The sequence below is a fragment of the Oncorhynchus kisutch genome, linkage group LG18 (genome assembly GCF_002021735.2).
Source record: "Oncorhynchus kisutch isolate 150728-3 linkage group LG18, Okis_V2, whole genome shotgun sequence".
NCBI classification, from domain to species: Eukaryota; Metazoa; Chordata; class Actinopteri; order Salmoniformes; family Salmonidae; genus Oncorhynchus; species Oncorhynchus kisutch.
Window position 1 is genome coordinate 56,433,590 of NC_034191.2, and position 12,736 is coordinate 56,446,325.

Consider the following 12,736-nt stretch of genomic DNA (forward strand, 5'->3'; position numbering starts at 1 on the left):
ATTTCTACATTAACAAATTGATAGCATCATAAATCAGAACATTTAAATTCACTACATATTTAACAAACATTTGCCTTTTCAAAAACATTACAGGCTACGCAGACAGGCTCCTGGATCTCATCTTGGATCAATGTCCCCCTTGATCCAGCGCCGTATGTGGGGAAGCTGTGTGAGCTATCTCCCCAATGTAAGAGGCCTGACAAGGAGGCCATAGCTGGATTTGTCTCCTGCTTCAGTCTTGAGGGGGTGACTGAAGCCAAGTGGGTGACTGACGCCTGCTTGATTGAAGCGGGGTACATGGGTCCCCCTCCTCTCCCCATCAATCTTTGTAGTTGGTTGCATTTCCTAAAGCCTTAGTAGTTCACTTTACTTGACATCACATCATTTTGTTACTTTTTATATAATTTGTCAAGCATTCGGACTGGAGATTTGAGTTACGAATTGAATAAATCAGTGGGTCCTGCGCACTGTAGGGACACAAGGGTGGCAGGGTGCCTATACTAGGTTTATGGCTGTAATTATATTTTTATGTCAAATGTCTCAACATTATTTCTCACTTTTTTTCTCGTTTTCATGTTTATCAATATTGTGGATATGCTAGCCTATTGTAAATTATCAAATGTCTGATCAATTCATACAATTCTGAATATAGTCATTTATAATGCTAATGCAGAGGCACCAATAAATAGTAAAGTACACTTATTGTATGCTGTTTTTCATGTGCATTCCCTTACGTCTAAGCTTCTACGGGGATTCAGGCTTTATAAATTGTTGTGAGGAAGTGTATCTGTGAACTATATTCTGTAATATAATTACAAAACAATAGAAATGCAATTGTGTATTGCTGCGGTTTGTCTGATATCCAACAGTCCATGATCAACTCAGAGCATTTTGCAGAGAAAATGGGTTGAGGCATACATACTATTTAGGCTCGGAATGACGTGGCCCATTGTTTACCTTGTTACATGGCAATGTCCATAAGGGTGTTTCAAACGGCTGTCAATCAAGGCAAGGTCATGAATGTAAGCTCCCCACCCAAGATACAATTTCTTATTCTCAGGTTTTTAATAGTGTACAAATATTATGGGTTTTGGTCATAGGCTATTTTTACTTGGGAAATAGGATGACTGCAAGACCTTAAATGTTAAAATGAGGGGGTCGAAATTGTACTTCACACTGAGTCAGCTGTGTGCGAAGGTAACCACTGAAACCCTATGGAGAGAAGGGTTTGAGAGCTAGGTTGGAGCATGTGCTTTCAGGTCCAGTAGCACTCTAGGATGCAGGCCCAAACCTATCTTCTGATCACCAAATGAACTCTAACCTTAGCGGCAAAGCTTGTGTTTAAGGTTGAGCATAATGTTGCTAGCAATAATCAGGATATTTTGGATTAACCTTTACTTGTCGATACTTTCTTTGTTCTCAATTCAGATGGCACCAGTGTCTTAAAGTATGTGTCCAGTTGCAGGTGGAACTCCGATAACGAGGACATTTTGTGTGTGTAACTATTTGAGTCACACTGACGCGATGTCATACCTCCTCTAAATGTGGTCGGGGGGGGCGCATTTTCAGGTGGGATGTTAAACGGGTGTCCTGACTCTCTGTAGTCACTAAAGATCTCATGGCACTTATTGTAAGAGTAGAGGTGTTAACCTCTTGTCCTGGCTAAATTTCCAATCTGGTCCTCATACCATCACGGTCACCTAATCATCCCTAGCTTACAGTTGGCTCATTCCTCTCCCCTGTAACTGTCCCCCATGTCGTTGCTGTAAATGATAATGGGTTGTCAGTAAATTTACCTGGTAAAATTTGGGTTAAGTAAAACATTTTGGGGGAAGATCGGTTGATGTAGGAAATAACCAACACTGCGCAGTACTTTTAGGTTATCAAATCAAATGTATTTATATAGCCCTTCGTACATCAGCTGATATCTCAAAGTGCTGTACAGAAACCCAGCCTAAAACCCCAAACAGCAAGCAATGCAGGTGTAGAAGCACAGGTTATGCCACAAGAGGGCGACATTGACTAAGAAATGGGCCCCATAAAATTAGTTAACTTGTCTTTGGTACACTGATTCGTGATTTTCTTTTCATATTTAGTTAGCAAATGATTTTCACAACAGTCTGCTGCACTTGTATACAACTATCCAACATACAATTATTCAAGTAGCCCATCTAGAGTTCGTGCAGCGTATCATTATACAAACTGTCAGTTGCTTTAGTTTATTTTACAGTTCAAATTAAGTTATTGTATTCCAGGTTTTTTTTTGGGGGGGGGGGGCTGTGTTTTGTGCAAACTATTAATAATCGCGCCAGGCCAGTCTGTCGCCCTGTGCTGTATAATAATAAATAAAAAACATTTACAGCAAGTGATTTCGTTCGCCAGTAGCGCGCACTGGTTTGCAGCTGCCTCTCCTAGTATGTGAATATTCATTCCAGGCTGTTTTTACGGTGGGAACGTGATAGTACTCCCCTTCCCCCAGCACCCCCTCCCCTGGGCTCCGCGAGCGCGCACGCGTGCAAAACCGTGTGGGAATGGCTGTTGTGTGACCGGGGGTTGGGCCGCTAGGAGCTGCTAGAGTTTGTAATGTCCGCCATGTTGGCCATGGCGTATTGAACCAGGGAGAGCGGAGCCTCGGAAAAAAGAGACCGACAGAGAGCGATCAAAACCCGGGCCTTCCCGGCTCCGTTCGCATCTCCATATACCTACCCTACTACCAATCGAACGGTTGACTTCTGGCGAACATCGCAGATCCATCCATGAGAACTCAAAGCAGTACTGTTGTGAACCTTAGGTTATCGGTTAGATTAATGCTGAATCTTACATTATAAAAAAACATGAGTAAATTGTCGTTTCGGGCACGGGCGCTGGACGCTACCAAGCCTCTACCCGTCTTTCGCTGCGAGGACTTGCCAGACCTGCACGAATATGCCTCTATCAATCGGGCAGTACCGCAAATGCCAACTGGGATGGAGAAAGAGGAAGAATCGGTATGTTTTATCGCTGGCAGAATCATATTTGATATGTATTCCACATTTTCACAATATGGGGGGCGTCGCTACCTTGTCTGCGCAACTTTGCACAAAATGGCGGCCATATCGGTTTACCGTGAACACGGTAGATAGCGACGTAATTTGCGTGTTACACCAAAATTTTCCCGTTAATCTAATCCTAACCGTGTATTGTTTCGAATTTGGGTTCGTTAGCCGTGTTGTGTCCACTTATTTCAAATGGAATTGTATTGGAAAGCACAAAGGGGTCACGTGATTCGTTTCGCATCCGCCATTTTGTTGACTTTCACTTTGCCAAAGACTGCTGGGGATGGGCTTTGAAGTGTTGCCCTTACCATGAACAAATACCAGGGGGAGACATTGAGTCGACATGTTTTGAATGTGCAACACATTTGGACAGATCGCTAAAACCGACCACGTTCGTGTCTGGAAGTGTCACTAGTAGCAGTGTTGTCACGATACCAGAATTGATACTATACCAGGTTTGGTATCACGATACTCTATACCGAAACGATACCACGGCAAAAAAAAGAGGGTATTAGCTGAAGTCAGAATAACCACGGATTTTTGTATTAAAAAAAAACAACATATTGTTCAATCTTATAGTATTTTCAATTCCTTTAAAAATATAAAACTTCATATTACCCTTACAAAAATAGATTTCTGTTTTGAAACTGCAGTACGTGTAGTAACTGGTTTTGGACGCATTAATTACAGAATAACTACAGTGTAATGCAGATACACAGCAAAATTACTGCATTAAAAAATGTATATATTGGAAGCAGTATTTGCTGCATTCTGCAGTGTTAATGCACTCTTTTTGTAAGGGAATATCATCAATGTTTCTTGTGCAAAACCCTATCGGAGACTCGAAGCATACAATTGAAATCTAAACTGTTTTAAAATGTCATTTGATACATATCGGTTAATTTGCTCATCTATGACCTTATTGGGTCAACTGCTATACATTATACCTATGATTCATTATTCGTTACAGCTAAATAATTGACTGTATTAAATGAATAGTTTAGTTCCAAAATGACAACACGTTGAAGCTAATTTCTGAAACTTCTATATTGCAGTAGTCTACACACCATATGATGGATTTTACACAGCATAATGATTCCCAGGGTGCAATGCTCCGCCCAGGGCTGCTAGTGGCTACTGCTAGCAAGACCAGACAAACGCAAAGTAGTCTAAATATATTGCTGTCATAGCTAACTTATGAGTGCATGTCACATTAATTTTGGGTTGTAATCATATCAGGATCATGTGAATGTCAGGCTGAATATATGTTCATGTCATTGTCGCTCATGAGCACTTTACATTTAGTTGATAGTAGAATGTTACTATGCAAATTAGAGGTTGACATAGTAACAGGACTCTCTCTGACATGCAGGATTGGTATAGATCTTTCATTCTCATTGAAAGCAAGTCTAAGAAGCAATAGCTCTGCTCTTTCCCGTTACGGGTTTTCTTTTGTAAACCAGCTTCAAACAGCTGAAAATAATGTTTTTGGTTATGGAAAAGGGTACAGTGATTCTCTACACTAAACTTTGTTTTGTCACACAAACTGACATTTAAGTGAACTATTTTAGCAACCAGGGAAAGGGCGATTTCTGCTTATTTTTTAAAATTATAACATTTCCTTCAGTCAGCACACACGCTTACCTCGCACCATGTTGTAGTCATTTACTACTTTACCTTCGATGCACACGGAGACGCACACAATTACACATGTCCAATATCCATGAGTTCATCCGACTCTTCAGTAAGTACAAGGGCTGCCGTCATTGCCAAAATCTCGTAATGTGGTTATCAGCTGTGTACAGGCAACTGTCTCCTGAGTGCTGAGCAGCAAAATGGAGCAGTTGCTATGACTACTCAGAGCAGCTGTATTGCATTAGTGGAAACCAAAACTGTTCTCAGGGCATTTCTGCCGCTTTTGACCAGCAGAAATGACTTTTTCAGGTTAGGAGAATTAACGTGTCAGGATTTGGATGAGCTAAAATTGTCCCGTCGTGACTCTTAACATCTAGCTACAACAAGGCTTGCCCAGTGAAACATTTTGGTTTCCACTTAATGCAATGCTGTAGAATTGGGATGGGACAGGAAAGTTCCAGGGTTATAGAACTATAGCAGTATGGGAATTTTGTTGACAGGAATACATTTTTACTCTTGTGTCAAACTAATGCAAATGTCACGTGTTAAAATAGTTTGTCGTTTGCAACTGAACCTTCCTTGCGCTGCAGTGCTTTGTAACACTTTTTGCATAGTTGTTTCGGTGGACTGGTCCTCATCTGCTCTGTAAGCAAAGTATTCCCATAGATCGCCTCTGGAGCCAGATTTGTCAACAAGCTGCGGTGTGGAGGTATGATGTTTTCATTAGAAGCCATGCTGTCAGCATTTTCTCTCTCTTGCTTCTCAAGTGGCTTGTGCTGTCAGCTGCATGCAGAAGCACAACTAGCGAGCTTACTACTTCCCCCTTGAGAAGATTCAGACATATTACTAGCGACTCGATCCTCTCAATCTGTGTGACGTGGGACACATTTAACAGAAACAAGAGAAATTCTAGTACCGAACTGTTTTTCATGTTATAGTCTCAAAGGTATCTAAGTTTCGGTATACCGTGCAACTAACTACTAGTCAATCATTTTGATTATGAACAGAAAAATAAGCGCGTCTGTCTTTTCTAGTTCAGAAGCATGCGCATAAGCTTTTCTTAGCCATGTGTCTCAGTGACAGGAGTAAGGAGAGATGGGGTCTGTTGTTGGAAGTTTGACCATAGTCTAATTCTTCATTCAAGCTGACTACAGCTGACAGAAAACAAGCATTTTAGAATCCAGTGCCAGTGTTCATAAAGCATCTCAGAGTAGGAGTGCTGCGAGATATTAGATAGGTAGCTATGGAATGAAGTAGCAATCTATGGGTGTAGTGAAGCCCAGACTCCTGAATGTAATATAGCAAGATCTGAGTGTTCAGGCCAGGGGTTGGAACCAACATGATCTTCCAGCGCTTCGTTCTGAACAGGACTTTTTTTATTTTTTTTTGCGTTTCCGACCGGCAAAATACATTTCTAAACCCGTGCGAAACCCCACAATGTACCGTTTTTTTTGTTCTTTAAAAAAAACTTGTAATCAAGTTTTTTAAAAACATTTAGCACATTAAATGACTTCACTGATCAGTGCTGCTCGAGCAGGTAAGCGAGTTTTTTACATGCGTGATGGACAGACAAGTGCCACCTATGGTGCAAGATGCAACTGAAATTTTGCGGGTGGAGAGCGAGTGAGTGGATTGAGGCTTGAAGCGCGTGCATCTTATGACATGCATTATCTGACTTAGGTCAACAGAATAATACCTAGGGAGGAACTTTGAATATCCTTTGAGCTCGCTAGCTAACAAGCCTGTGTGCAGACCAGCACCAGAATTAAAAACACGTCTTACCTTTTTGTAGTTAATAAATCTAATGTGAAATGTGAACTATACCTATAGTATCCTTAACTACCATTGGAAATGTTAATCCATTCTTCACTCTTAATTATACAATCTCCATCTTCTGAATCATGTTTGTAACGTAAGTACAGTAGTCTATGCTTCGGAGGGGGAGGCGCAAGTAGCCTGAACACACACCGGCAAAGATTTTCAGCTTGCAGGCAGACACTGGAATATATTTGATTGAAAGTGAAGGCTTTGCATAGGCGCTTTGTTTAGCTGTTTTTTTTTAAATGCCTGGAGTGTAAAATAACGTTATTAACCGGTTCCCATGCTTTTAAAATAACAGTTCTGTTCTAGGAACAGTGTGGATTACCTTTTGTTCCAGGTTACATTTCTTTCTGTACCTTCAAAAAAAATGTTTTTGGTTCTGTTCTGTGAACCGGTTCCACCCCCTGGTTCAGGCTGATGCTGTGTGTGCGCGCATTTTTACACTGTCAGGGGGTTTGATGCAAAACAACTTTGACCCAGTTTTGGGTTATAATCCAAAACAAACCCAGTGGCCAATTTTGAGCATTGTGTTATGGTCTGAGAGACAGTGGGTTATTGCCTCTTCATGACCTCACCAGGGCATCAGAGGGGGGTGTCTTGTGCTGAGATGCCTCAGTGAACGCAAACAGAGGAAGGGACTGGGGGTGCAGTTAATTTTACTATCAGAAGAATCCCACCAGCCCCTCTGTCCTGTGCTTTCTCTGTTATGTAACTGCCTGGAGTGACAGAGACCGAGGGAAATAGAGGCTGTTTTACTTCAGGGGCCCAAGTGATATGCAGCGTGGCTGCTTTACTGTCTGACCCACATTTACACCAGTGGGAACTGGATGGGGAAACCCTGGATCTGTATCCTAAATGGCACCCTATTCCTTTTATGGTGCACTACTTGTTAACAGGGCAAACAGTGTTAGTGGTCAATTAGTTCATTATGTAAAGAATATGGTGCTATTTGGGACACACTCTGGGAGCTGATTGACTTAGGCAAACTGGATGGATTGGTAGCTAGCTTCTCCTGACCAGGAACTGGTCTGGTGGTTTTAAATCTGGAACGCAAAGCTTTCTGGCTGGCGGGCTATTGTGAAACCATACCGGAATCAACAGGATGCATATTTTATACAGCTCAATGTTTTATGCATTGTTTGTGGAATTTTGAAATGTAGGAAAGTTAGGGAAACAAAGAAATTGAAAATACTGTTTGGCTGCATCTATAATGTCCATAATAACTTTTCCATTTACTGTCCTGTACCAAATTGATTGTCATTGTCTTGTGGTGGATTTGTCTTTGTACAGTTGGGCTACTTGGTTAGTGAATGGACTGGGTTAGTAACCAAGCGATCGCTGGTTAAGCCCCGCACTTCTCTGATTCAGATGGGCTGGGTTGAATGCAGAAGACACATTTCGTTGTGCAACTGACTAGGTATCCCCTTTGAGCGCTTGGCTATTATGTCCCATGTAGTGAACAATTTCCAACCCCTGCCTGCCTCGCACAGTTTGAGTTTTGTAATCCGTCAAGAGGAACATGTCAAGGACTGAGAGCTAGTGTTTCATGATCCTAAACATTATTACACCTAGCTAGGTAACATCACAGTACACACAGCCTTATACATCCCTGCTTAAATGTTGAGATGCTGCATGATTTGAGTTCAGTGCACCTGCTACTTTACTAGAATTTACTATTAGGCTACTATAATCTGTACAGAGATCTACTTGAATACTGAGCTAGTCCTTGATCAGGCATGTGTGGGCAGTTTTAATTGAATGTAAGAAATTCATTTAGGGCTGTCACTGACTTTAAAAAAAAAATGGCGACCAGGAGTTGTCGTCTTTCGACCAATCGTCTGGTCAACATTTTTAAATGTGTATTTCTCCATATGGACATGCCCTATATGTTTTAATAAAATCAACAATATGTAGGCTACAGCCAGATTGTCTGATGCTTCAAGCACACTGTGATTCAATAATTAAAACACATATGACTCAGGAGGGAGCCAGGGAGCCTAACCAGAAGGGAAGAAAACTGTTTCTGAACCACCGCTGCTGCTGGCTTTCGCAGATTCTGCCACTATGTTCCCAAAGTTGCCAGTAATGGTCTACAGCAGGGGTCAGCAACCTTTCCCATTTGCAGTGCCAATTTATCTTACCATTTCAACCGATCTGCATGCCAGTCTTCGTATCTCAATCATTGGCATGTGGTTAATCAAAATTGTATCTAAATCTAAAGGAAAATATACATCTAAAATTAACTTCCATTGCCAACGATGTAAAAATAGCCTACACAAATTCAACAAATAAAAACATTGCAGCCTGCAGGTAGAACATACACTGTGTGGCCTGTCTGCAAGGAACTTGAAACATTGTATCAACTGTGTCCACCCCAAAAGTTAACAATCTGGCAACATAACATATAAAATGTTATGAACCCTCAGTTTCCCATGCCAGTGAGCTGTGATACATACAGCTGTATTTGCGCAAGGATACGTTATCAGGTAGGCCTATTTTTAAGACGTATCCACCATATCCGAGAATAATTTCTTCCCTTACACGCAGAGTGGTTATCGAAAGGGGGAGAGCTGGAAAGATCTTTCAAATAGTCTATATTGAAGAACTATTGTCATTATCAATGGATGTAAATTGTGATTGGGTGTCCCATAGGGCAGCTCACAATTGGCCGTGTTGGCTGGTGTAGGCTGTCATTGTAAATTAGAATTTGTTCTTAATGGACTCGCCATGATAAATAAAGTTGTTTTTTTTAATGCCAGGTAGCCTAGACCTACATTTTAAGCGTAACCAGGTGCGTGTCCTTACTCAACATTGACCGGAGCACTCCAAACAAAATAATTAATAAATTGACCGCTTGTTAATGGAATGAAATAAACAAACTTTTCACAAGTGTTGCCTAGGTTGTGCGCTCTGCAAACGTGTCCACTCTGACAATGAACTTTAAAAGTAATAATAATATATTGAATGCATCAACAGACATTACAGTAACCAAACAAGCATTGTAGATTGGGAATTAAAAGTAAATTATACTGGTGTGCCATCCCCACGTTCTCTGCAACGGATTAGCCCACTGAGACGGGTGTCAGTCAAGATGTGCCACAATTATTTGTTTCACAACTGCTCGACTAAAAATGTTCTCAGGTCAAACAGCCTATCGACCGAACAATCGACTAAATGGGGAAAGTTGTAATTGAATTGAATGTAAGCCTACCTCTACCTTTTGATTACACCGCTCTGACTGAGAAGACTGGCTTGGGAGTCATCGGCTGTGTCACAAATGGCAACCTTATTCCCTATATAATCCACTAATTTGGACCGAGACCCATGTAATCAGCTTAAATCTGAACACCTGCTGGAGGCCACACTTTGGTTGTCAAGGCAACTTTTATTGGAGTCACCTCCTGTGCATCCAGGGATCATTAAATCATTGGAATGAATCAGCTGTGAAAATAGGCTACGTGACATTCTGTTTTATTTCTGTTTTAGGGGTGTGGCATAGCTGTGTCTCAGGTAGTTTAATGGCAGTAGGGTCGTGTAGTGCTAGTCTGGTTCCAGAGGTTTCTACTCTTGTCAATGCCAACTCTGTTTTGCATGACCAAGATTGAGAAGGAGTTGGCGTGATGGCACAAACAGACTGGCACTGAGGCAAGCATGCTGCTTCTTGTAGCAAGGTTTCTGTATCATAGCTATCATGGACTTTCCTATCAGGGTCCTTCTCTCCCTGTCACCATCCACACTACAGGTTATACCTGCCTTAGCTAATACTGCGACGACAGGGGTCTTCGAGCTCTTCTTGCCCAGGGATCCTTTCCCAGGCAAATTGGCAGCCCAGGAGCCCCATATAATTAGAAGAGTAAGTGTAAACTCTCAGCTCTTTCCCTGGTTAAACAAAGGTTGGCAATACTCCAGTAAGTGTAATTAGCGCAAATTAGTAATTTGTTACATTTTAGGGAGTGGCGTAATGAAGTTGGCATCATTAGGAATAAGATCCTTCGCTTTTTCTACTGTTGAAACAGTTGAAGTCACAAGTTTACATAAACCTTAGCCAAATGCATTTACTGAGTTTTTGACAATTCCTGACATGAATAAAATTCCCTGTCTTAGGTCAGTAAGGGTCACCACTTTATTTTAAGAATGTGAAATGTCAGAATAATAGTAGAGATTTATTTCAGCATTTATTTTTTTGTCACATTTACATCCTCTCAATTAGTTTTCGGTAGTATTGCCTTTAAATTGTTTAACTTGGGTCAAATGTTTCGGGTTGCCTTCCACAAGCTTCCCACAATACGTTGGGTGAATTTTGACCCATTCCTCCTGACAGAGCTGGTATAACTGAGTCAGGTTTGTAGGCCTCCTTGCTCACACATGCTTTTTCAGTTCTGCCCACACATTTTCAATATGATTGAGGTCATGGCATTGTTATGGCCATTCCAATACCTTGACTTTGTTGATGTTAAGCCATTTTGCCACAACTTTGGAAGTATGCTTGGGGTCATTGTCCATTTGGACACCTCATTTGCAACCAAGCTTTAACTTCCTGACTGATGTCTTGAGATGTTGAATCAATATATCCACTTATTTTACTTCCTCATGGTGCCATCTATTTTGTGAAGTGCAACAGTCCCTCCTGCAGCAAAGCACCCCCACAACATGATGCTGCCACCCCCGTGCTTCACGGTTGGGATGGGTGTTCTTTGGCATGCAAGCCTCCAACCTTTTTCCTCCAAACATAACGATGATCATTATGGCCAAACAGTTGTTATATTTTTGTTTCATCAGATCAGAGGACATTTCTCTAAAAAGTATGATCTTTGTCCCCATGTGCAGTTGCAAACCATATTATGGCTTTATTATGGTGGTTTTGGAGCAGTGGCTTCTTCCTCGCTGAGGGGTGTGGTTTCAGGTTATGTCGATATAGGACTCATTTTACTGTGGATATAGATAATTTGGTACCGGTTTCCTCCATGTCCATTTCATGCATTTATGTAACCTGTGTTCAGGACAAATATAAGCACCTAACACTCAAATCCCATTAGTTACTTCAAATGTTTTATGGGCTACACATTCTCCATTTTTGTGTGCGCTCTCGCTCACACGCCCACACAGGTCCCATAAGTTACTAGCTACATACCTAGCTAGGTTGCATGCGCTACATAGCTGCGACTTCGCTCTCTAACTCACACACACACACTTGGATTTAATACGCTAGCTAGCTAGTCAGTCTTGTGCCTCATCACACATACTGATACACAGAAACACCCAAACTTTACACAGTATTCACCGCCCACTAAACTTGACTAATGGTTGAAAGCACTTATCATTGGTGTGTTAATTAAATCTTGTCATGTCACCTGACCATCTCCTCGGGGGTTCTTTGGACTTGCGAGTGCAACTGAACTCGCAAGCAAAAACAAGAAATTTGCATCACTGACATATATTCCCCCTCGACCGACTAAAACACAGTAATTGACAGATCCACCATTAACGGGTGGACTTTTTCGGTTGCCTGCTCAAGGGGCTCTGCCTCTACTTCGGTGAGCTCGTCTGAGTCTGCGGAGTCGCCGATGAAGACCCTCTCAGGCTCGTAGTCGCCGATAAGTTGACACCACTGATCGTCTGACCCAGTTCTCAGCATAACATGACAATTAAAAAATCTAGTTATTTTTCTCTCTAACGAGGAATCCAGCGATGCAGTAGAAAGCTTAGCTAGCTACGGTGTAGTCACTGTCACTGCTGCCTATGAACGATGGGTTTGACATTTCTGAAGAGCGAGAGACAGTGTAGCTTGAGGTAAATGTTCTGTTTTCCTGCAGATGATACTCTACTGTAGTTTTGATTGGGCCAACAGGAAAATCATCCGATTTGAATATCCTATTGCATCTAGATTCATTGTAGATGAAGGGGAGGAGACGGGTTAACCTCAAAGTCTAACATATGGAATTGTTTTAAGATGGTCATACCATGCATCATTTAGCTATTTGATTTAGAATTTTAGGTATCAAAAAATATAATTGAATTTGGCCTTTACTACTATAACCCATAGAAACGCATTGAATAACACATTCATAAATTACCAAAAAACTGTCAAATAAATCATTTTCTGCCAAATGTTGAAGTGGCTGTCCTATATCTGGAAGATGTAAGAAAGATCAGCAAACATTTATATTTTTCTGGACACATGTAACCCCTCATTTTTGTTGGCACTAAACTACCTTCATTTGTTTTTATGGGTTACCTTCAGATGA

General features: G+C 41.3%; 1 protein-coding gene across 2 annotated transcripts in view; it reads left to right on the forward strand.

Annotated features, from left to right (window-relative positions):
• The window catches only part of LOC109908739 (enhancer of polycomb homolog 1-like), a 69,102-nt gene that overhangs the window by 14,082 nt on the left and 42,284 nt on the right, over window positions 1-12,736 (forward strand). The window contains exon 1 of one of the 2 annotated variants that reach the window (XM_020507403.2): window positions 2,574-2,987. The exons of the other annotated variant lie outside the window; for it this stretch is intronic. Coding sequence (XP_020362992.1) covers window positions 2,835-2,987 — 153 coding nt within the window. The 5' untranslated portion in view covers window positions 2,574-2,834. Of the gene's footprint in view, window positions 1-2,573; window positions 2,988-12,736 lie in introns of those variants that run through there. 2 annotated transcript variants of the gene reach the window in all.